The sequence below is a fragment of the Schistocerca cancellata genome, chromosome 11, assembly GCF_023864275.1.
Source record: "Schistocerca cancellata isolate TAMUIC-IGC-003103 chromosome 11, iqSchCanc2.1, whole genome shotgun sequence".
NCBI classification, from domain to species: Eukaryota; Metazoa; Arthropoda; class Insecta; order Orthoptera; family Acrididae; genus Schistocerca; species Schistocerca cancellata.
In genome coordinates this window covers 21,756,582-21,783,319 of record NC_064636.1, presented here as the reverse complement: position 1 = coordinate 21,783,319, position 26,738 = coordinate 21,756,582, and the positions used below count along the sequence as shown (strand labels likewise).

At 47.3% G+C, this 26,738-nt stretch overlaps 1 protein-coding gene across 1 annotated transcript in view; it reads left to right on the top strand.

The window, feature by feature from the left end:
* Positions 1-26,738, top strand: part of LOC126108671 (basement membrane-specific heparan sulfate proteoglycan core protein) — a 761,963-nt gene that overhangs the window by 306,859 nt on the left and 428,366 nt on the right. The window contains exon 7 of the mRNA XM_049913980.1: positions 22,658-22,777. Within this exon, the coding sequence (XP_049769937.1) occupies positions 22,658-22,777 (120 nt within the window). The remainder of the gene's footprint in view (positions 1-22,657; positions 22,778-26,738) is intronic.

Here is a 26,738-nt window from a genome sequence, read left to right as displayed (position 1 = left end):
ACTGCGCCACAAGTGCAAGAGTTGGGCTTGCGCGTGAGTGGACGACTGAGAAATGCAATACTTGCACTCGGACAAACTGTGTAGGCTTCGAACACCTTTCCTAAATGTAATCGTAGAAGTTAGAAAATTGTTGTCGTCCCCAATTCTATTCAACACCTCCTCATTAGTTATCTGATCTACCCATCTAATCTCCAACATTCTTCTGTAACACCACATTTCGAAAGCTTGTATTCTCTTCTTGTCCAAACTATTTATTGTCCATGTTTCACTTCCATACATGGCTACACTCCATACAAACACTTTCAGAAACGACTTCCAGACACTTAAATCTATACTCGATGTTAACAAATTTCTCTTCTTCAGAAACGCTTTCCTTGCCATTGCCAGTCTACATTTTATATCCTCTCTACTTCGACCATCGTCAGTTATTTTGCTCCCCATATAGCAAAACTCCTTTACTACTTTTAAGTGTCTCATTTCCTAATCTAATTCCCTCAGCATCACCCGATTTAATTCGACTACATTCCATTATCCTCGTCGTTTTGCTTTTGTTGATGTTCATCTTGTACCCTCCTTTCAAGACACTGTCCATTCCGTTCAACTGCTCTTCCAGGTCCTTTGCTGTCTCTGACAGAATTACAATGTCATCGGCGAACCTTAAAGTTTTTATTTCTTCTCCACGGATTTTAGTACCTACTCCGAATTTTTCTTTTGTTTCCTTTACTGCTTGCTCAATATACAGATTGAATAGCATCGGGGATAGGCTACAACTCTGTCTCACTCCCTTCCCAACCACTACTTCCCTTTCAGGCCCCTCGACTCTTTATAACTGCCATCTGGTTTCTGTACAAATTGTAAATAGCCTTTCGCTCCCTGTGTTTTACGCCTGCCACTTTTAGAATTTGAAAGAGAGTATTCCAGTTAACATTGTCAAAAGCTTTCTCTCAAGTCTACAAATGCTAGAAACGTAGGTTTGCCTTTCCTTAATCTATCTTCCAAGATAGAGTCAGTATTGCCTCGCGTGTTCCGATATTTCTACGGAATCCAAACTGATCTTCCCTGGGGTGGGCTTCTACTAGTTATTCCATTCGTCTGTGAAGAATTCGCGTTAGTGATATGAAACTGGATTAAACAAGAGTAGAAAGATTGAGGAAACACTATTTTGCTTTCTCGTCGTGTGTGGTGTTTTGATTTGTACGATATTAACCTTCGCTGAAGTAATCTCGTTTCAGGAGTTTCGCAGTGCACCAAAAAGTTGGCAGAACTGCCGGGCGCGTTCCTCCAGCCAATCGCAAAGCTGCTCGTGCAGGCGATACCCAATTAGCGGCCGCAGTCTCGGCAGGGGGCTTTAAAACCCGGCCAGTGTACCTGAATCTCGCCCAGGGGGCTAATTTAAATCTCGCCGCGAAGCCGGGTCGCGTCGCAAGTTTATCTCTCGCGTGCAGCCTCTTCCAGGGCCGCCAAATCTCTCCCCAGAGGGCAGCGGCGGCGGCGGCGGCGGCGGCGGCGGCGGCCCCGGTTGACGGTCGCTTGCTGCGCATGCGCGCGCCGCCGCGCCGGGTCAAACGGGGCAAAACAGCTGAGGAGCGCCCGCTAGACGGTTGTGTTATACGGAGGGGTTTGCTTTTGCTTGCCGCAGTGGCGGCGGTTGCGAGGGGGATGGGGTAGAAGTTCTCGGGTGTTCTGGAGGTTGCGGCGTAGGCAGGAGCAAAGCGATAATTAAACCGCCGGGCCCGCCTTAATGGCCGAGTAACACAATAGGGCCGCGGCGGCGCATCTCTCGCCGGCGTGGCGTGTTAACGTGGCGTAACTGAGCCACGTAAACATCGCGAGAGGTAAAGTGGGCGGGTAACCGTGGGCGTATCGCATCGCTTCTGAAGAGCGGCGGGTTTCAGATGACGACGCGGAAACGTCTACATCTACATCTACAATTAACAAACCGGCTGTGGAGTACGTGGCCGAGGGTACTTCTCTGTGTGCCGGTCTTTGGATTAGGGCGTCTTCCGACTCCATTCACGTATGGAATGACTGCTTAAACGCCTGTGTGAGCCCTGCAATTAGTTCCACATTCTGTGTTCACGGTCCGTACGGGAGCTACAAGTAGAGGGAATATTTCTAAATTGCTCACTTGACCCTATCTTCAGGCGTCTGCCACTTCGCCACTTCAATTTCTGTACGATCTCCGTGACACCCTCCCTCGGATTAAACAATCCTGTGACCATTCGTGCTGCCCTTCTCAGTATACGTTCAATATACCCTGTTAGCCCTATTTGGCACTGGTCCCACACGTTTGAGCGGTATTTTATTTATTTATTTATTTTATTGCCAAATTATAGACCTGTTACCTGATGTTTAAAACAGGTCATACATCTTACAATTTTCGTTTTTCATCTTTTTACAGTTTTCTTTCCTTTCGTTTTATCTACAACATTTAAAAAGAATATACTTTCCCAAATAACAATAATTTAAGGTTGAAATATGAATAATTTTTTTAAAAGAAGAATAGAAAAGGAAGACAGGATAGATGAGAGATTTGTAAGTACCATCACCGAATGTGACTGACGGTGAATACCTCGGAATGGTTTCTTCGAGCCGCTGACCGCCAGTCACACACACACACACACAAACACACACACAAATGGTTATTAGTAGAGAAATAATGTTGCTAGAGAAATAATGTTTGAGCGGTATTCTAGGATGGGTTGGACAATTTACTTGCAGGCAGTCTTCTTAGGGGACAGATTGCATTTCCCCACTGTTCTGTCAATAAGCCGAAGTCTGCCACCTGTTTTACCCACGATTTAGCCTATGTGATCGTTCCGTTTCACATCTCTTAAATTGTTACATCTAGATATTTCCACTGATTCCTACTCCGAATTACTGATATTGGAGTCATACTACATTTTTCCATTTTATGACGTGAAATATTACTTTTCTGTAGATTTGAACCAACTTGCCAGTCTTGCACTAGACTGAAATCGTACCAAGATCTTACTCAAAATTTATGCAGCTCTTTTCAGACAGTTCCCGTTAAGAGACAGCTGCATCAAACATCAGTAGGAGCTGAGGTAATGGCGGAAGTAAAGCTGTGAGTGCGAGTTGTGAGCGCTGATGGTGTGGCTCAGTCGGCAAAGCACTTGTCTGTGAAAGGCGAAGGTCTCTGCTTCGAATCAGCTTCGTGTGTTCATCTCTTGGTCTCCCTCTACGATTTTTACCCTCCGCGCTGCCCTCCAATACTAAACTGGTGATCCCTTGATGCCTCAGAACATGTCCTACCAACCGATCCCTTCTTCTGGTCAAGTTGTGCCACAAACTTCTCTTCTCCCCATTCCTATTCAATACTTCCTCATTAGTTATGTGATCTACCCATCTAATGTTCAGCATACTTCTGTAGCACCACATTTCGAAAGCTTCTATTCTCTTCTTGTCCAAACTATTTATCGTCCATGTTTCACTTGCATACATGCCTACACTCTATAGAAATACTTTCAGAAACGACTTCCTGACACTTAAATCTATACTCGATGTTAACAAATTTCTCTTCTTCAGGAACGCTTTCCTTGCCATTGCCAGTCTACATTTTATATCCTCTCTACTTCGACTATCATCAGTTATTTTGCTCCCCAAATAGCAAAACTCCTTTACTACTTTAAGTGTCTCATTTGCTAACCTAATTCCCTCAGCATCATCCGACTTAATTGGACTACATTCCATTATCCTTGTTTTTCTTTTGTTGATGTTCATCTTATATGCTCCTTTCATCGAACCTACTGGTAACAATTCTGGCAACCCATCTCTGAATTGCTTCCATGTCTTCCTTGAATCCGATCTGGTGCTGATCCGAAAGACTCGAGCAGTATTGAAGAATAGGCTACACCAGTGTCCTATATGCGGTGTCCCTTTACAGGTGAACCACTCTTACCTAAAACTCTCCCCCTAAACAGAAGACGACCATTCGCCTTCGCTACCAAAGTCCCTAGAGACTCATACTATCGCCTTGCAACGTTACGCTGAGTTATTTAAACGACTTGACTGTATCAAGGAGCACAATGTTAGTACCCACTCTGAGGGTGCCACAAACTCGTGCTCTTTGTACTAAACTTGAAGAAATTGTAGAGTCTGTGATTTGCGTGTGGAAACGTCGCCCGATTCGACCGTACCAAACAAACTGAAAAGTTCGGACCTCTTCGGCCGGCGTCGCTCGTCGGCGAAATTTCCCGATGTCGATCTCACAGACAAGGGGGTGGCCCCAGAGACGGCCAACCGATTCGGCTCAGATTTGGCAGGTCGCTTGTGTACAACGTAAAACGAAGGAATGTAAGATATTTTGGGTCAACACCCCCACGTTTTTGAGAAAATCACCCTTAAAGGTTACGACGAGCGATCGACTCAAAATTGGCGGGATCGATAGATGATTGTAAATAGAGCATTTTTCGTCATCAGGTATGGGGTCCGAAAACGCATACTTTTCCACAAATCGAGGAAAGAAACTTTTACAACTGCCGCGTCTGTACCCTCATGGTCAACGCATTAGGCGACAGCGCAGATAGCGCGTCGGCCAAAGTAACTCGCTGCGAATCGGAAGATCCGGATTCGAATCTCGAAGAAACCTAGTGGATGTTATTCTTCTCGTTTGTATTTTTCCATCTTTCAATTGATGGGGATAGGAGGGTTAACAAGTAAATCAATAAGGAATGATAATAATAAGGTAGCAAACTAATTTCCCATAGGCCGTGAGTTAGTAAAGTATCAAACTTTCAAGCCTTGTCACACGAAAACAACTCCGAGTAAAAGTGCTGCGAATTCCTCACGAGGGATCACAGATAGCCAGCCGCGCGAATCTTGTTTACAGCGAGGCACGGGATAGGATGCACGCGGGGTGAGTTATGACGTCCCCGTTGCCTCTTCGTCTTATCATAGGGAAGGAGCAGCGTGGCTGTCGAAAGATTGCACTCATTAGATGATCTTGGTGCCGTGAGTATATTTGTTTCGAATTTTTATATGACACGTACCATCCATCTAGTTGTTCGAAGAAAAGTGAGGACACATAACAGTGACTGGAAGAGCCACTGTGAAATGACCTGGAGTAAGATTTCAGTTGTTTGTTATCCCAAGAGGTTTGAGAAATTTATTTGCCTACCTTATTATAATCATTCCTTATAGATTTACTTACCTTATTAACCCTCTTACCGCTATCAATTGAGATATGGAAAATACAAACGAAAAGAATAACATCCACTCCGTTTCTTCGAGATTCGCAGCCAGTTACGTTGGCCGTTGCGCTATCGGTGCTGTCGGCGAAAAGAGTTGACTATGTGGGTACAGACGCGACAGTTGTAAAAGTTTCTTACCTCGATTTCTGGAAAAGTATGCGTTTTCGGACCCCATTGCTGGTGATGAAAAATGCTCTATTTACAATTATCTATCGATCCCGCCAACTTTGAGTCCATCGCTCGTCATAACATTTAGGGGTGATTTTCTCAAAAACTCGGGGGTGTTGACACAAAATAACTTACAGTGCTTCGTTTTAGGTTGTACACAAGCGACCTGCCAAATCTGAGACGAATGGGTTGGCCGTGTCTGAGGCCTTCCCCTTGTGAGACCATAGCGTTGCCCAGTTGAGAGGTGGGAAGAAGGCAAGGGTGTACGTACCACCTCAACCTGGAGCGTGCCCAGCAGATAAAGCACTGCGTGTTGCTCAGAACAAGCTACCTCAGTTTGCTTCACGGATAAAAAATGGTTTTGGCGGTTACAGTGACGCAACCGCCCAGAGTAAATGCCCTGAACTGCGGTCGTCATTGTCTCGCACGCTAGGCTAATGATGATTCCGTGTGATCAGTCGTAAAGATATCTCCACTGCGCGGCGCCTCGGCGACTGCCAAAGAGCGCCGACCAAAGAAAAACTTACAGAGCGCGCTTCTGAGAGAGCACGTTGATGACATACACACACACAGACACACATTTCGTAACTTTTTTTTTTCTTGTTTGTTTTTGCCAAAATCCTTGACCGGGCCCTGGCCGTCTAGCCATGAAAGAGGCCCAAGTTCTCGTCACACGGACCGCGGAAGACTTCGCTTCTCTCGCATTCTCTCTCTGCCGTGGGCAGCAGCCGAAGCATCGACACGCCTGCAGTAGCAACGGCTAGGCAAGACAGAAAGCCGGCCGGGGGAACGTTTCTAGAGGTTTAACATCGCGTCGGCAGTGCCGGCTGTTGTGTGAGAGCACAAGAGTACGTGAACATCCTAACTTTTGACACTTAGCTGATTCATTGGTTGTTTTTCTTTGAATGGCGTTAAAGACAACGTAGATGCGCGGCAGCCTGAAATACGTGGCACCAACATCTGCCGCATTTTGCTACGTGGCTCCTTCCTCTAGACTCGTTCAAACTTGACATCAGGGTCGCGAGCACACTTTCAGTCGTGCACGTTTTAAGGAGCTCTTGCGCATGTGCGACTGGCGTGACGTAATTGCGGGCGAAATACGTACGGAATTGATAAACACCGTGGACGGTTCACGGCGTACACTACTAGCACTGACAAGGGAACCTCCCCATCGCACCCCCCTCAGATTTAGTTACAAGTTGGCACAGTGGATAGGCCGTGAAAAACTGAACACACATCAATCGAGAAAACAGGAAGAAGTTGTGTGTAACTATGAAAAAATAAGCAAAATATACAACCTGAGTAGTCCATGCGCAAGGTAGGCAACATCTAGAAGAGCGTCAGCTTACGAGCGCCGTGGTCCTGTGGTTAGCGTGAGTACCTGCGGAACGAGAGGTCCTTGGTTCAAGTCTTCACTCGAGTGAAAAGTTAACTTTCTTTATTTTCGCAAAGCTATGATCTGTCCGTTCGTTCATTGACGTCTCTGTTCACTGTAGTAAGTTTAGTGTCTGTGTTTTGCGACCGCACCGATTTGTAGACGAAATGACGTGCCTCTCCAATGGGAACCGAAAACATTTGATCGCGAGGTCGTAGGTCAACCGATTCCTCCACAGGAAAACACATCTGACATATTCTAAAGGACACTGGTGACGGCATGTGCGTCACATGACAGGAATATGTTGTCGACCCACCTAACTTGTACACTTGGCGAATGGGTAAAAAGATTCTTCTACCTTGCCCGATTTAGGTTTTCTTGTGTATGTGATAATCACTCCCAAAAAAGTGATGAAAACATAAGAGTTTGTCACATAAACTGCAACAAATGAATGCAACAGTTCCACAGTCGCACAGTTTTCCCTGTGCTCTGTCAAAACATATGTTTTTAACGTTTTCAAATTTTTCCGTGTGTAGACCGTCAAGTCCTGCATATGTCCAAGCAAATCTGAACATGTCCTGCAATTTTGGAGAGCGAAGTTGGTTATGTGTGAGTGCCTGAATGTTGATAATTGTCTGAAAATAAAAAATTAAACTTTTCACTCGAGGGAATACTTGAACCACGGACCTCTTGTTCCGCAGCTGTTCACGCTAACCACGGGACCACGGCGCTTCTTCACACTATCCTTCATGTTGCCTATCTTGCGCATGGACTACTCAGTTTGAATATTTTGCTTATTTTTTTCATAGTTCCACACAACTTCTTCCTGTTTTCTCGATTGATCTGTGTTCAGTTTTTCAAGGCCTATCCACTGTGCCAACTTATAACTATACCTGAGGGGGCTGCGATGGGGAGGTTCCCTTGTTAGCACTCACACCAATATTAGTTTACGTCAGTGCCACCAGGTGGTAGCACCGTGCGGCAGACTTTTATCTCTGTTCGCTTGGCATAAATCCCGCTAGGCGGTAGCAAACTCCTCGGATATACTATACAGTGATTCAATAAAATTTTTCTGGGTTTGTGACAGCATTGTCAGTATATATAAAACTATCGACGTTTCGGTCCCTGTTGCAAGCGATCTCCTTCAGGGTGTTTTTGTTTACTGCTGGATGAGAAAACTTTTCTTGTATACCTGCAGACATGACTGTTATCTAATTCTGATAAGCTGTATAGAATGAAGGGAAGGGATGTTACAGCCGGCCGCTGTGGCCGAGCGGTTCTAGGCGCTTCAGTCTGGAACCGCGTGGCCGCTACGGTCGCAGGTTCGAATCCTGGCTCGGGCATGGATGTGTGTGATGTCCTTAGGTTAGTTAGGTTTAAGTAGTTCTACGTTCTAGGTGACTGATGACCATAGATGTTAAGTCTCATAGAGCTCAGAGCCAATTGAACCATAGTGCTCAGAGCCATTTGAACCATTTGAAGGGATTTTACAAGTCTTCATTTGTGTTTTCATTATTACTTTTCATTGGTGGAATTTTATATACATTGTCAAAACGCTCACAAACGCAGAAATATTTTGTTTGGACGTTGCAGTTTCTGTTGGCAGTGCCAAGCGCCGATTACGTCAGCATTTCCGCTCACAAGTCTTCGCCCACCGCAGAGACCAGTCTTGTCACTTAGATTCTCGGTCAGTAGTTTCAGCAGATGTTTTTGAAGAATGCCTATGTGAAGAAATAGCACACTAGTAGCGTTAAAAATTGTGTTTTTACGGCAACTGGTGTGCTATTCTTCACATCGGATATGTTGATATTCTATTCAGGGTCCTTCTTTGTGCCACCTATACTTGCTTCATACAGTCAAAAAGAATGACTGCACGCGATAAAAGCTGAGAAAGTAATAATACTCCTTCGCACAGTTGAAGTACAATTATGTTCTACTACAATTTCAAAAACATAAATTGTGAAATTGGTCCGCCTCTACCAATCCATCGGTCACCGAATCCGTTGTTGAGAAGCGTACGAACACTTCGACTGAAATGTGCAGGAGCTGCATCGTCCACGAACCACATGTTGTGTGGTACTTGTAAAGGCACATGTTCTAGCAGCACAGGTAGAGTATCCCGTATGAAATCGTGATAACTTGCTCCATTGAGCGTAGGTGGAAGAACGTGGGGCCCAATCGAGACATCACCAACAATGCCTGTCCAAACGTTCACAGAAAATCTGTGTCGGTGACGTGATTGCACAATTGCGTGCGGATTCTCGTCAGCCCACACATGTCGGTTGTGAAAATTTACAATTTGATCACGTCGGAATGAAGCCTAATCCGTAAAGAGAACATTTGCACTGAAATGAGGATTGACACATTGTCGGATGAACCATTCGCAGAAGGGTACCCGTGGACGCCAATCAGCTGCCGATAGTGCCTGCACACGCTGTATACGGTACGGAAACAACTGGTTCTCCCGTAGCACTCTCCATACAGTGACGTGGTCAACGTTACCTTGTACAGCAGCAACTTCTCTGACGCTGACATTAGGGTTATCGTCAACTGCACGAAGAATTGCCTCGTCCATTGCAGGTGTCCTCGTCGTTCTAGGTCTTCCCCAGTCGCGAGTCGTAGGCTGGAATGTTCCGTGCTCCCTAAGACGCCGATCAATTACTTCGAACGTCTTCCTCTCGGGACACCTTCGTTCTGGAAATCTGTCTCGATACAAACGTACCGCGCCACGGCTATTGCCCCGTGCTAATCCGTACATCAAATGGGCGTCTGCCAACTCCGCATTTGTAAACATTGCACTGACTGCAAAACCACGTTCGTGATGAACACCAACCTGTTGATGCTACGTACTGATGTGCTCGGTGCTAGTACTGTAGAGCAATGAGTCGCATGCCAACACAAGCACCGAAGTCAACATTAGCTTCCTTCAATTGGGCCAACTGGCGGTGAATCGAGGAAGTACAGTACATACTGACGAAACTAAAATGAGCTCTAACATGGAAATTAAGCGTTTCCGGACGCATGTCCACATAACATCTTTTGTTTATTTGTGTGTGAGGAATGTTTCCTGAAAGTTTGGCCGTACCTTTTTGTAACACCCTATATATATATATATATATATATATATATATATATATATATATTTTTTTTTTTTTTAAGAAAAATTCTAGGTCCCGAGAGAAACATGGAAAATAGGTGGATTAAAAGGAGAAATGAAGACCTATACAAAAATACAGAAAAGATCACAGATACAATGAGGAAGAGACGGCTAAAATTTTATGGACATTTAAAAAGAATGGAAGAAACACGGATTACAAAGAAAATTTTTAATTACGTTAGTAAGCTGAAAAAAACTGTAGGATATATATATCGATATTTTATCGACAGCACTATTGCCCAGGACAGCGGCTGTGACCAAACTCGTGGTTGTTACTATGGCAGCCGTCCTGAAAACAACCAGCTGTCAGTCACACTGTTATTTTGATCCTGGTGTAGATAACGCTGCCCTGGGGAGACACACCTTTTTAGCTCGGACTGTGTCCGGCACTAGCCGTCCACTGTAACGGAGCAGGTTGTATCAGTTCTACCAGAAGCTTGGTAACGCAGCTGGTTCGTCGCGAAATGTCACGGCGAGGGACCGGCTCCGTTGTGTCTTGTCGGTGGGACGGCTGTCCCGGCGCCACGGCCGCTCCGTCTGCTGACGTCGCCCTCTGTTTGCCTTTCACACACACACACACACACACACACACACACACACACACACACACGGTGAGTGACAACTCCTTGAATTGCCTGGCAGCCGGGCCCCGCCCCACGTGTTTCGGCCGCGGGCTATTTTCGTTTCTGATGCAACTGCCCATCTTCAGGAACGGGGAGTGCCAGCACTTTGCGCGTGTCAACCTCCACTCGGTCCCTTCCTCCAACCCGTCCACACACACACGCAGTCTTGCCGTTCCGTCTGAGTCGCTGTCGTAATGCAGAAGCTGCTAGCATACATTTGTGCTGCCGCCGCTTTATCTCACGAAAAGAGACAATTCAAAAACGGAACGAATGAAGCAGGCGATAGCGAATACACACGTCTCAACACTGAATTGACGGAAAAGTGAAAAATGGCGAAACAGGAGTGGCTGTAGGGCAAATGAAAGGCTTTACAAGCCTACATGACTGGGAGGTAGATATAGGGCGTCGACAGAAACGTCGAGGGGAAGAAAAAACAAATTATGAGGGTCATTCAGTAATAAAAGAGACAAAGTGGTATGGAGAAAAACTGATAGTAGGGCAAGTTCGGTATTTTTATGGCTTTGAGTTGGTATCACTAAGATGAGCCCTGATCAGCTGATATATCAACATTGTTTTCTTCATAACCGAAAAAATACATTTCAAGATCGCGAGTCCGCTTGAAACGTCCGCATTAGTTGAACCACGTTCTGGCTCAAATGGCGCTGAGCACTATGGGACTTAACATCTGACATCATCAGTCCCCTACAACTTATAACTACTTAAACCTAACTAACCTAAGGACATCACACACATCCATGCCCGAGGTACTATTCCAACCTGCGACCGTAGCGGTCGCGTGGTTCCAGACTGAAGCGCCTAGAACCGCTCGGCCACTCCGACTGGCCTAACAACTGCGCCAGACACTTGTCGTCTTATAGAGGCGTTGCCAACCGCAGCGTCGTATTCTGCCTGTTTACATGTTTCCGTATTTGAATACGCATGCCTATACCAGTTTCTTTGGCGCCTCAGTGTATATGAATACAGTGGCAAACACGATCGCGAACTCGTTTACAAATTTCATGCCCTCAATTGGTAAATAGGGGAGTCCCCCACGAGCTAGACGGCGAACAGTGCTGCCAACTGTGGCGATACAAAGTCGGCAGAAAGCGCTGGCGCAGACGGCGGCCAAAACGGAAACTGCCAATGTGAGTGTCCTCCTACACGGTGTTGTCCCGGCGTCCTGCTCGAGATGAGGTCTCGGCGCGCGAAGTGTGTGTAATGTGTGTGTGTGTGGCGGCTCCCTTGGCAGACGCTCACACATGTGGCAGCCGCCAATTACGGGCCATTCGCTTATCTGCGCGCCCCAAATTGCGCAGCGCCGCCCGCGGCGGCGCCGTCGACAACCAGATTGGTGGCGCCAGGGCCGGCCGACCGGTCTGCGGCGCCCAAACTGGGAGCGGCGCGGCGTCCCGGTCGTGACGGGATGATCAGCGGCCTGGCAATCGCCGCTCCAGCAGGCGCAACTGGCAGAGAGGCCGATGGCTGCCATCGCAGGCTCCGCGCGTGCGAAGCAGGAGGCGTGACCCGGGGCCGCAGCAGCAGGGGTCAGCGACTCCCGAGCAGGCTGCTGCAGTTTCTCATCTCGTTTGTCCGTCACGATATCAACTCGCAATCCTCTGGGTGGGGTCGGTAAATCCCAGTGGTGCTCTGCGCGAAATTACAGACCCATATCCTTAACATCGGTTTGTTGCAGGATTCTCGAACCTATTCTCAGTTCGAATACAATGAGTTTCCTTGAGACAGAGAAGTTGCTGTCCACGCATCAGCACGGCTTTAGAAAGCATCGCTCCTGCGAAACGCAACTCGCCCTTTTCTCACACGATATCTTGCGAACCGTGGATGAAGGGTATCAGACGGATGCCATATTCCTCGACTTCCGGAAAGCGTTTGACCCGGTGCCCCACTGCAGACTCCTAACTAAAGTACGAGCATATGGGATTGGTTCCCAAGTGTGGGAGTGGCTCGAAGACTTCTTAAGTAATACAAACCAGTACGTTTTCCTCGATGGTGAGTGTTCATCGGAGGTGAGGGTGTCATCTGGAGTGCCCCAGGGAAGTGTGGTAGGTCCGCTGTTGTTTTCTATCTACATAAATGATCTTTTGGATAGGGTGGATAGCAATGTGCGGCTGTTTACTGATGGTGCTGTGCTGTACGAGAAGGTGTCGTCGTTGAGTGACTGTAGGAGGATACCAGATGACTTGGACAGGATTTGTGATTGGTGTAAAGAATGGCAGCTAACTCTAAATATAGATAAATGTAAATTAATGCAGATGAATGGGAAAAAGAATCCTGTAATGTTTGAATACTCCATTAGTAGTGTAGCGCTTGACACAGTCACGTCGATTAAATATTTGGGCGTAACATTGCAGAGCGATATGAAGTGGGACAAGCATGTAATGGCAGTTGTGGGGAAGGCGAATAGTCGTCTTCGGTTCATTGGTAGAATTTTGGGAAGATGTGGTTCATATGTAAAGGAGACCGCTTATAAAACACTAATACGACCTATTCTTGAGTACTGCTCGAGCGTTTGGGATCCCTATCAGGTCGGATTGAGGGAGGACATAGAAGAAATTCAGAGGCGGGCTGCTAGATTTGTTACTGGTAGGTTTGACCATCACGCGAGTGTTACGGAAATGCTTCAGGAACTCGGGTGGGAGTCTCTGGAGGAAAGGAGGCGGTCTTTTCGTGAATCGCTACAGACGAACCAGCATTTGAGGCTGACTGCAGTACAATTTTACTGCCGCCAACTTACATTTCGCGGAAGGACCTCAAAGATAAGATAAGAGAGATTAGGGCTCGTACAGAGGCATATAGGCAGTCATTTTTCCTCGTTCTGTTTGGAACAGGGAGAGAAGATGCTAGTTGTGGTACGAGGTACCCTCCGCCATGCACCGTATGGTGGATTGCGGAGTATGTATGTAGATGTATATTTAGATCCGGAGACATATGTTTTTCATATTAGTTGCTTTGTGCTGCCACCTACTGCCAGATACTCCATATCAGCGACCTCAGTAGTCATTAGACATCGTGAGAGAGCAGAATGGGGCGCTCCGCGGAACTCACGGACTTCGAACGTGGTCAGGTGATTGGGTGTCACTTGTGTCATACGTCTGTACGAGAGGTTTCCACACTCCTAAACATCCCTAGGTCCACTGTTTCCGATGTGATAGTGAAGTGGAAACGTGAAGGGGCACGTACAGCACAAAAGCGTACAGGCCGACCCCGTCTGTTGACTGACAGAGACCGCCGACAGTTGAAGAGGGTCGTAATGTGTAATAGGCAGACATCTATCCAGACCATCACATGGGAATTCCAAACTGCATCAGGATCCACTGGAAGTACTATGACAGGCTTGAGATGAGAAAACTTGGATTTCACGGTCGATCGGCTGCTCATAAGCCACACATCACGCCGGTAAATGCCAAACGACGCCTCGCTTGGTGTAAAGAGCGTAAACATTGGACGACTGAACAGTGGAAAAACGTTGTGTGGAGTGACGAATCACGGTACACAATGTGGCGATCCGACGGCAGAGTGTGGGTACGGCGAATGCCCGGTGAACGTCATCTGCCAGCGTGTGTGGTGCCAACAGCAAAATGCAGAGGCGGCGGTGTTATGGTGTGGTCGTGTTTTTCATGGAGAGGCTGGCAAACCCCTTGTTTTGTGTGCCGCTGTCACAGTACAGGTCCACATTGATGTTTTAAGCACCTTCTTGCTTCAAAATGGTTCAAATGGCTCTGAGCACTTCTGGGACTTAACATCTGTGGTCATCAGTCCCCTAGAACTTAGAACTACTTAAACCTAAGTAACCTAAGGACATCACACACATGCATGCCCGAAGCAGTATTCGAAGCTGCGACCGCATCGTCCACGCGGTTCCACACTGAAGCGCCTAGAACCGCACGGCCACACCAGCCGGCTTCTTGCTTCCCACTGTTGAAGAGCAATTCGGGGATGGCGATTGCATCATTCAACACGATCGAGCACGGCCTGTGGCGGAGTGGTTACAGGTCAATAACAACCCTGTAACGGACTGGCCTGTACAGAGTCCTGACCTGAATCCTACAGAACACCTTTGGGATGTTTTGGAACGCCGTCTTCGTGCCAGGCCTCACCGACCGACATCGATACATCTCCTCAGTGCACCACTCCGTGAAGAATGAGCTCCCATTCCCCAAGAAACCTTGCGGCACCTGATTGAACGTATGCCTGCGAGAGTGTAAGCTGTCATCAAGACTGAGGGTGGGCCAACACCATATTGCATTCCAGCATTACTGATGGAGGGTGCCACGAACTTGTAGGTCATTTTCAGCCAGTTGTCCGGATATTTTTGATCACACAGTGTACGGTGTACGTGATCGTATGGTGGGAGCCAAAGTGTTCGGTAATTCAAGGGGCAGCGTATACCGCATACAGGGAAAGTGGAAGAACATCATCCGCTAAGTCATAACGCGGGCGACCGTGTCTGTTGACTGACAGTGACGGACGATAAGTATGGCAACACAAAGGCAGCTTCAGAAGGAGGGAATTGCAGGGCGTGCTGAAGATCCAAAACCACTCACCTGTGAGGCAAATGTCCGTAACAGGCGATCGTGCCGCCGAATCCACAAAACTTGGCCTACGGAGCAATGGAAGAAAGTCACGTGGTCGGAAGAGTCTCGCTTGACCTCCCGGACAGCCAGTCAAATGGTTCAAATGGCTCTGAGCACTATGGGACTTAACATCTGAGGTCATCAGTCCCCTAGAACTTACAACTACTTAAACGTAAGTAACCTAAGGACATCACACACATCGATGCCCGAGGCAGGATTCGAAACTGCAACCGTAGCGGTCAGACTGTAGCGCCTAGAACCGCTCGGCCACCACGGCCGGCGACAGCCAGTCTCGTTTGTCACGCACAGTTTCGTTGACATTTCCGACACGAGCTTCGTCGGTAGATATCGAAGGGTGCCGTGAACGAGGGTCACTTTAACTTTCGTCCGGCCGTTTTTAAACGGTGTGAACGATTCGTATCATCGAGTACGGCTTAAGCACTCACCACTGTAGGCTTCCTTCATCATTTGGTGTCTCTCTGTAAAGGTTTTCTCGAGTTTCGCACAAAATTTAATGCAGTTACGTCCATTAGGAAGCAAAATTGTACTGAACGCGAGTGTAATGATATACACTCCTGGAAATGGAAAAAAGAACACATTGACACCGGTGTGTCAGACCCACCATACTTGCTCCGGACACTGCGAGAGGGCTGTACAAGCAATGATCACACGCACGGCACAGCGGACACACCAGGAACCGCGGTGTTGGCCGTCGAATGGCGCTAGCTGCGCAGCATTTGTGCACCGCCGCCGTCAGTGTCAGCCAGTTTGCCGTGGCATACGGAGCTCCATCGCAGTCTTTAACACTGGTAGCATGCCGCGACAGCGTGGACGTGAACCGTATGAGCAGTTGACGGACTTTGAGCGAGGGCGTATAGTGGGCATGCGGGAGGCCGGGTGGACGTACCGCCGAATTGCTCAGCACGTGGGGCGTGAGGTCTCCACAGTACATCGATGTTGTCGCCAGTGGTCGGCGGAAGGTGCACGTGCCCGTCGACCTGGGACCGGACCGCAGCGACGCACGGATAAACGCCAAGACCGTAGGATCCTACGCAGTGCCGTAGGGGACCGCACCGCCACTTCCCAGCAAATTAGGGACACTGTTGCTCCTGGGGTATCGGCGAGGACCATTCGCAACCGTCTCCATGAAGCTGGGCTACTGTCCCGCACACCGTTAGGCCGTCTTCCGCTCACGCCCCAACATCGTGCAGCCCGCCTCCAGTGGTGTCGCGACAGGCGTGAATGGAGGGACGAATGGAGACGTGTCGTCTTCAGCGATGAGAGTCGCTTCTGCCTTGGTGCCAATGATGGTCGTATGCGTGTTTGGCGCCGTGCAGGTGAGCGCCACAATCAGGACTGCATACGACCGAGGCACACAGGGCCAACACCCGGCATCATGGTGTGGGAAGCGATCTCCTACACTGGCCGTACACCACTGGTGATCGTCGAGCGGACACTGAATAGTGCACGGTACATCCAAACCGTCATCGAACCCATCGTTCTACCATTCCTAGACCGGCAAGGGAACTTGCTGTTCCAACAGGACAATGCACGTCCGCATGTATCCCGTGCCACCCAACGTGCTCTAGAAGGTATAAGTCAACTACCCTGGCCAGCAAGATCTCCGGATCTGTCCCCCATTGAGCATGTTTGGGACTGGATGAAGCGTCGTCTCACGCGGTCTGCACGTCCAGCACGAACGCTGGTCCAACTGAGGCGCCAGGTGGAAATGGCATGGCAAGCCGTTCCACAGGACTACATCCAGCATCTCTACGATCGTCTCCATGGGAGAATAGCAGCCTGCATTGCTGCGAAAGGTGGATATACACTGTACTAGTGCCGACATTGTGCATGCTCTGTTGCCTGTGTCTATGTGCCTGTGGTTCTGTCAGTGTGATCATGTGATGTATCTGACCCCAGGAATGTGTCAATAAAGTTTCCCCTTCCTGGGACAATGAATTCACGGTGTTCTTATTTCAATTTCCAGGAGTGTATAAAATTAAGCCTGCACACGTTATTTATTTTTAATTTGGAGCTGCCTTCTTTTCATTGACACACACAAATTCTGTGACTACTTGCGTCGGTCTTCCCAGTCTACGACTTAGTTGTAAAGCAAGAGCTCGTGTCTTTGGTACGAGCACTTTATGATACCATAACATTTATTTATCCGGCAGTTTTAGCACCACTTCCTACATAGCCTTCTACATCGGGCACTGGCGAGTTCTTCGTAACCCCAGGTATTGTTTTGTCGTGCAGAGAGCTTATTTCCTCTTTCTTCTCCAAGGCTTTCTAGTCTGTGTTTGTTGCATTTGTCTGTGCAATATTTTTTCCGTTTCCTGCTCGTTCTGGTGTTCCTGTGCTCACCAGAGCGCAAGAGAGAGAGAGAGAGAGAGAGAGAGAGAGAGAGAGAGAGAGAGAGGGGGAGAGAGAGAATCCCCTATTGCTATTCCTCCTTATGTTTGTGTAATTTGCACCTCGCACTGCCCGCATTTTGCACCCCGTCTGTGTTGGTAGCACTGCTTTAGCTGCACATTCTTATTTGTTTATCTCTTTTTTGTTACGTTTATTGTAATTTCTTTTCCAGCTTGTGTCTCAGTGATGCTGTGCAAATATTTTTCTTTTGTATATAACTGCAGCATTATTTTCGCCTGTGTGTTTTTTGTTTTTGTAAATATTTCTATTTAGCAGCTCGCATTTGCGCATTTTGTGTCTACTTTCTATTTTTGCACATTTCCTGTATATAATCTACTTGTGATGTTCCTGTTGCGGCTTTCTTTATGTACAATTTCTTGTAGACCATGTTGTGCATGAGTATAGATTTCATTCGTAGTTAACGTGTAGTTCATGTTTCCTGGTGTTGGTCTAACTATTATATTACTACTCCTTCAGGCAAGGTATCTAAACTGATGTAGCCTAGCGTAGTAACAACGATGTTAATAGGAGAAATCCTAATTTTGTAACCAACATACCTGCGACGCACCTAATTCTTGCGCCAAATTATGCCCAGTCTAATATGTACAGCAAACAGGTTGGGATCCCTCATATATACTTTCTAATGGTTATGATATTCAGAAAAATGACCGCTGTCTGTAACATAGCCAAACTTTACAATTATCGCTGTTGACACATTGTTAATGGTATCCCCTTGCCGTGAGCATATGCTTCTCTGTGTGATCTAATATCTTCGGTGTGGAGAAGTAATACTCGACTAGAATCTCTGTTTCAAATCAGTTCTTTCACATGAAGTAGAAAGTATTTTTTTGTACTCTTGTCACTGGAGTTCGCCGATCGACTCTATAATGTCATTTCGACCATTCTAGGGAGTCACAAATCTGACACTTCCTCCTTAAACTATCCATTTCTCTTCTACCAATCCCATATAATTTGTGTACCAGATTACTCGCCGCAAATCGTATTGTGTAGTGAGGCTTTCCCAAGTCCAGAAAGAACTGTGATACTGGTATCTACCTTCTCCAACATAAAATTCGCTCATTTAATTCACATTATGTTGGTTTTAAATAGTCACAGTGAGGGGTTTAGATGATAGTACCTCGATATTTCACCAATGCTGCACGCATTCACTCCATAGTCGCGTGTATACTGTCCTGTCATAGTTGCCAATAACAGATCTTCTACAAAACTGCACTGCAGTCACGGATACAACTTCAGTAAACCTAATTCTGATATAAAAATGCACATCCGCCGTCAGCGTTGGTGTTATTCATAAACGTCACACTAGTAGGAATGTGCTTGGTGCTCCTTAGAGACCACAGGTTTTATCTTTCTTCATTCTGACTGGTTTGATGTGGCCCACCACGAATTCCTCTCTCACGCCAACCTCGTCATCTCAGAGTACCACTTACAACCTACGTCCTCGATTATTTGTTGGATTTATTTCAATCTCTGTCTTCCCACTCATTTTTCACCCTCTAAGCTCTTAACGGATTCCTATAATCCTGTCCCATCTTCTACTCAGTGTTTTCCATATACTCATTTCTTCGCCCATTCTGTGGGGGACCTCCCCATCTCTTACTTTATCAGTCCAACTAATTTTCAACATACTTCTATAGTACCACATCCCAGTCTCTGCAATTCTGTTCTTTTCTGGTTTCACTACCATATGATGCTGTGCTACAGACATACATTCTCAGAAATTTCTTCGTCAGATAAAGGCCAATGTTTGCAACAAGAAGATTTCTCTTGTCCAGTCTGCTTTTCATGTCGTCCTTCCTTCGTCCATCACGTGTTATTTAGCTTCAAACATAGTGAATTCCTTATCTTTGTCTACTTCATGATCGCCAGTTTTCATATTAAGTTTGTCACTAATTTCATTTCTACTACTCCTCATTTCTTCCATCTTCTTTCGGTTACTCTCAATCCATAATGTGCGCTCATTGGACTGTTCATTCCATTCAAGAAGTCCTTACCTTCACTGACGATAGCAATGTCACCAGCAAATGTTATTACTGACATCCTTTCACCCTGCATTTTAATCACCGCCCTGAAACTTATTTTTTATTTTTGCCATTGCTTCTTCGATGTGTGACAGGAGCGAAAGACGACATCCTTGTCTTATACGAACTATGATGCATAGTACACTCTGCTAATACTGTGAGAGCTGAGTGGGCCTACTATACTGATAATGCAAACACATCGCCTCAAAATATGTCCAGTAGTATTGCATGGGATGTGGCTTCCCTATAACCACTCACAAAAGACACATTTTCGTAGGCCAAACAAGATCATTGCCTCCTTACTCCCTTTTTCCCCCCTACATTCACTACCCAGCACGACAACCTAGAATCGCCTTGCCCACTGCTGTCCATATAGAGAACATCCAGACTGTGCATGGAGGCACTGCTTTCATTAAATTGCTGACAGCTTTCATCCGTGTGCCAGAGTGGTACTCGAATACAGGACTTTACCTTTCATGGTCAATGGGACGGAAGAAAGTGCTGACGGATGAAAGATTTTAGTTGGGCCATGAGCCATACATGAATGGCTCTGATAGGTAGAATTCCTCCTGGGTCTCTCTGGGAGTCCACTAATCACACGTAGTTTGAATCTCTCATAAAGTGCAGTTATGTACGTCAATAAGTTTTTTTGCAATGCCTAAATTTAAAGTCGGTACAACATGCGTCTATTTCCTGCAAATATAAGCTGTAGATCTTCATATCCCACCATATTCAAACTCTTCAGATAGCGCTGAATTTTTAAAGCTCAGACGGGATTCTTGTGTTCGTTGATACCCCCCCGTCCCCTAACCTTTATGATCTTATCACGAAATTATTCTGTAGTAGTCAAATAAGAACCACTCACGGTCCGTAACAATAAACTGGTCGATGCTCACCATCAGTTCAGGTAAAGTGGTAGTACATATATACAGTTAGACCTGCACCAGGAGCTGTGTATGTGTTTCTTCTGTGGAAGTTGGTTTGTGTATACGCTATTAAATGTAGATGCTTCACAACTGCCAACATTAAAACACAAATTAAAAAAAAACCAGTGCAGCCCAGAATGGTATTCAACCTGAGATGTCGTAGAAGCACGTTCCAGACTTTGTCAATGAGGAAATAAGCGGAGAAGTGGGTGGACTGTCATATTTCTAAAATAGTTGACTCGAGTAATTTATATAGCAGCAGGGGAAAAAGCTGTAAGTTTAGACTAAGGGAAAAGAGGATTCATCACCTGCACAGATCACCTAATGAGTAGTCGTGAAGGATTCGGAGAAATCTGGGTCGTAGAGACAGAACTTAATAATATAATATAGTTGAGTGTCTTAAGGAGAAGTAGACAGAGAGGTAAATGATTTATCAGAGAGCAGCAAACTGGTGTGAAGACTCAACTACTGACCTACTGTGCTAACTTTAGCATACAAAATAGAATATGGCATTAGGTTCGCCATTCTTGTCATATACTACTGAGCATTCAGTCTTCTTTCAGCAGTTACCAAATGAGTCTTGTTTTCATATCCAGCAGTCTCCCACACCATGATTTCAAGAGTCATAAGTATGGATCTCGAGATTCGCTGCTTCGGATGACCTTTCGCCAGGTCACCTACGGGTATGTGGGCATCAGTCTGGCTGCCACAGAGAGAAACGGACTCACCACCACTGGAACCCGTTCAGTGTCCCAGCTGACTCTGCCTATGGACTGTGTTGTCTGTGTTACGATGTCAGCGCTAAATGACATTTAGCAAACTCCAGATCTCAACCCAGCTTCCAGCAATCAGGTCCCGACAGTTTGTGATGACACCATTTCTGTAACTTCTGCCCGATTTCAGCTGTTGTCACCCATATATTCTTCAGAAGCAGCTGAGCAATCCTATGATCTTTTCGTGATGTAATCCTTCTGGAACGACCTATGCTTATTCTACCTGTCACACTGTTGCACCAAGTGCATCTCTTCAGCACTCCAGCATTACTTATTCAATAGTCATTTCTCTAGAGCCAAATGTCTGTTCAGTCTGGTGGTATGACCGTCTCATGTCCCTCATTCCAATGATCCGCTCTTTCTCAAAGTCTGCCTACACATACCCGACGTCTGGATATGCTGTGTTGTGATCTCCATATGAAAAGTTGCAATAATGTTACATACAACAACAGCCACCGTGTACTCACAACAATCTTCATCTGCAGAAATACCTTTTTTCTCTGCTGAGAATATGCTCATATAGATATCAAATTTTGATCAACATATCCCACTGCAGAATCAGTTTGTTAGCATTTTTTCCAAGTGTTCATTGTGTAACGCTTTCCATTTCTGACATGCACTTCAACAAGTGATATCCAGTAGTGCGGTCTGAGCCCCTGGTTGTCCAAATTCGTATAACCAATTTGCCTCCAGTGGAAGCGCTTCAGGGCTACCACTCGAGATGGGTGCCCAGGAGCACAGGTGGGCAAACAGATGATGCAGTCAGACTCTACCTTATACTGTGCTAGCTAAGCACATGCAGGGGGGGGGGGGGGGGCACTAACGCGTGTGATGGGAGCTGCCACACAGGTAGCCAGCCTGGAGATGAACAGATGGTGGGGGTGGGGGGATGCCTGGGGGGGTGAACTTGCCCCATGTCACAATGCTGGAACAGCCTGCAATAGGGGGACTCCACGGGGCAGGTTGTAGAGTAAGGGCCCCCCATACATAGGCAGACAAGTAGGCTGACACCTCTGGCGAGTGGGTCTTCTCCGACCCATTCGCCTGTGTGCGGCTGGACTCGCGGTCGAGTTCACTGTCTGAGTGCATCAGTTGGACTGGTGAACCTCTGCCTGCCAGTCCACACTGTGTCGGTGCAGCCAGTTAGGGTCTGTCAAGCAGTCACCACAGCCCACACACAGATGGGTCAGGGAGCAGGTCGGTGAGTGAGTCGGCCCACCGGCCGGTCTGTGAATGGACGGCTTTAGACATCCGGCGCTGTGTTGTTAATGTTGGCAGTTGCAGAGTGGCCTAGTGTTATGTGGAGTAGAGCTGTGTTTGTGGTTGTGTTGTGTTTGTGTCGGTGTTTGTGTAACGCCCATTTGTGGCCCGTGCAGCGCCCCCTGAGGACGGCTTCCGCTGTGACGACGGCACCTTGATCGAGTACTTCAAGCGCTGTGACTATGTAGACCACTGTAGCAATGGAGAGGACGAGAGGGGCTGCGGAGAACCGACAGGTGAGGAAAAGCGCAACCGTACCACCCCGTGCCACAGATACGGGCCTCGCACTGTGCTGAGCCAATCTTGGGGGAGGGTCTCTTGTGGTGTCCTTCATTACGCCCACTCATGTGGTGAGAGGTTTACTATACTTTCCAGCTCAGATAGCATATTTGCTTCAGTTATAATTGGTAGCGATCAATAGTGGACTCGAGACTTGCTATTTCCAATAAGCCAGATGCATCAGAGTGCTGTGCCTAAGTGAATCATTAGCAGTCAAAAGAAAATGGGATAAAAGACGATGCCAGATGCTGTAATGTAATTAAGGTAAGCATACCACCCAAAATATTAGTCACCACATTCTGGGCTCTTTGAATAACTGATCTAAGTCATGGCACTTAAGTGGTGCTGACACACCAGCCCATTGTATGGAATTGACAGAACTAAAAGGGGTTCACATGGCAGAATGGTCGAGAAGAACTAAACTGAACTTCGTCCGAACAGGCTTTGGAAGGGCCAATAATACCGACCGACCGCCGTGTCATCCTCAACAACAGGCATCACTGGATGCAGATATGAAGGGGCATGTGGTCAGCACACCGCTCTCCCAGCCGTATGTCAGTTTATGAGACCGGAGCCGCTACTTCTCAGTCGAGTAGCTCCTCAGTTTGCCTGACAAGGGCTGAGTGCACCCCACTTGCCACTGGCGCTCGGCAGACCGGACGGTCACCCATCCGAGTGCTAGCCCAGCCCGATAGCCCTTAACTTCGGTGATATGACAGGAACCGGTGTCAACACTGCAGCAAGGCCGTTGGCTTGGTGGAAAAGAGCCATCGCATTTGTGCATGCTGTGACCACACTGTGAACGTAGTTCGGCAATTTGTTGACGTATCAGTGCAGACTGACAACGTGTCTACAAGGAATGGTCCATTACTCGCAGTCGTGTAACACGTCCTGAGAACAGTGGTCGTAAAAAGAGTCTAAGCGGCAAGGACCAGAGACGAGAGTCACGCTGAGCAGTTGCAGGAATTGCTGCTGTGAGTGAATGCAGGACCATTTCAACCAATTTCCAAGCGAAAAGCATGAAATGAAAAATGTGTGTGTGTGAATTTCTAAGGGACCAAACTGCTGAGGTCATCGGTCTCTAGACCTACACACTATTTATGCTAACTTACGCTAAGGACAACACACACACGCACTCCAGAGAGAGAACTTGAATCTCCGGCGGGAGGGGCCGTGCAATCCATGACATGGCGCCTATAATCGCGCGGCCATGAAATGAACATTTGGAGGCCAGTACCTCGTGAAAGGCCATCACTCACAGCACCATATAAAGGCGCACATCTGCAGTGGGCCAAACAGCACAAGAACTGGTCAGTAGCTGACTGGGGTGCATGTAATTTGGGCCCATGGGTCGCCATTTCTGGAAAGTGCGGGAGATGTAGTTGAGACAGGTGGTGTTTCTGGGATGTTTTGCTGGTGTTTTTCGTATAACTCCAGGATACCATGAACGTGTTCCACAGTCTGATCCCAGAGAGACCAACCTGGCCCGATTGAGCCGTGTCTGCTGATGGAACCACTGGATGCAGTATGTCGGGGCATGTGGGCAGTACAATGCTCTCCCAGTCGTTGGATTTCTAGACCTCGGAGCCGCTGCTAGCTGTCACGAAGCCGGGTGCACCTCTACAGTCGTCCCACCGAGGAAAAATCGAACCCAGGTCCCCTGCACGTCAGTCGGCAGCGCTGACCACTCAGCCACGGAGGCGGTCACCGTGAACGTGATCCAAGACAACATTGTCGGTACCCAGACGTGCCTTTTCTTCTACATCTTCATGAGTGTTCTGTGGACACTGCAGCATCCAATATGACAACAGTCATGTTAACTGGGCTTGTATACACACACACATTCTGGTTCACAAACTCTCAACCTGTTGTACCTCCAGTGACTCAGGAAGTCGCCTGATCGTAATTCCGTAGAAAATGTTTGGAACAGCTCAGGAATAGCAGTGAACTTCCCCATAAAATTGGTAAGGCTTTCGTGGCCACTAGCTGACAAACTGCCTGTTGGATTCTGCCTGAGGTTCTTCAGCCTATGCTTTTTTCTGACGCTTCGCAAGCACGAGAGGATGGTATTGTCAGAGCTTTGCTCGTCATTTCTGGTGCTGGACTGAAATCGATGTCGCTGCCGCACATTTACTGACGCGCCGGCGTCCAAGGGCTTTTTCGCGATTATCTACGCTACTGCTCTCTCCTTGCTGCCTGCAACGAACTTTCGCCACTGCACGGGAATCCGAGATCTGTTCACCCTTGGAGCTTTCTTGTTTCCTATTGAAGCTATTCTCATTTTTGTGTATTTCTGTGGACAAGCACATGGGATAGCTTTCCGCTACAACAAGAACTCCCGTGTCTGCAAATTTCACCAGGTGGCGGTCTCAACAGTGCGTTCTCCGCGACGGCCGATTTCTCTACCTGCCCCAACCCGCAGTGCCCCTCATGTTTGGTGATCCTGGTGTTGATTGATCGTCCGCTCATTCCAACAGCAGAATCACTGAACATAACCGGCCTTTGACATCGGGGCAGCTGCTGAAATCGCAAGCGCATTGTGAGGCCGAGCACATCGTGAAATTCGCTGACACGGAAGTTCTTTCTGTAGAGAAGAGCTATCAAACCCGCTTTTTCCAGAAGCTATAGACATACACAAACATGACAGTAGCTTCGACAAGAACGAAGAAATCCTCAAGGATTCAGGATTCACGTGCTGCAGCAAACGACTGTTGCAAGTAGCAAGGGGAGAACCGCACCGGATATGACTACGGAAAAGCCCTTGGAGGTTGGCATTCCGGATACATACAGTCTGCAGTCGCGAGCTCGAGTCCAGCAATGGAGGGTGAAGCTTTGACAACGCCAGCCACCCGCGCCGGCCAGAAAAATCATCAAAAAAACGTCGGCCGAAGAACCCGAGACGGAAGACAGCACGCGTTTTGCCAGCTTCCAGTTAGTGTGGTCGCTCCAGATCTAATCATCAACAAGTAGCTTCAGCTGGCTGAAGTGTACAGATTGAAGGAATTTGTGGACTCTCTACCTCCCTGAATTGGGGCATAATCAAGGCCAAAGGCGGCGATGTACCCTGTTTGGCTGACTAATATTTTGTATGGATGGCTTTCAAAGGAAACTGTCACAATATTAAGGCAGCATACTGGGCGTTTAGCAGCAATGACTTTGACTGGAAAACGTCTGCATTACAAATCTGGCTCTCGATGAAGGCACCGGTGTTTGTCTTCTGCAGTGTGAGAAGAAAGACAATCACTGTTTTTTTTTTTTCCACTGAGTGGCACTGGGGTTGTTTGAGCAGAAATTGTGGGGGAATGCATGCGCTCGATGGTGCATGTCACTAGCCTGTGCAAGTTTGCATGAACACAGCATATCACAAAGCGGACGTCATCCAAACCTGCATGTTTTCACGGTAAGTATTCTGTCTGATGCACTATAAGTGCCTGGTATTCGGTTCTTTTTACTGTAATATATGTATGTGTTTCTTTCTGTTCCATTCGTAAATGGAGTGTGGGAAGAATGGACTGCTTGCACGCTTCTATGTGGGATGCTGTTTGTTTTTGTGGTGTTTCGTAATTCTCTCTGTTACTGTATCTGTGTGTCTATTTGTGTGTTGCCTACTGTGCATAATTATACAGACGTCACCATGTATCTCGTCAGCCGCTGGGATAGTTTCGCTGTGGCAACTTCTCCATTAATTGATTAACTGCCCTCGTGCAGTGACTGGGGGATTGTACTGTTTTTCGTGGGTTTATAGTGGGCGAGAATTTGTGAACCTCGAACTGTGTCCCTGCAGTGCTATACCCTGAAGAGCCTAATCTCGTGTAGGGCCCCCGCGAGTACGCAGAAGTGCCGCAACACGACGTGGCATGGACTGGACCAGTGCTGGAGGGAACTGACACCACGAATCCTGCAGGGCTGTCCATAAAT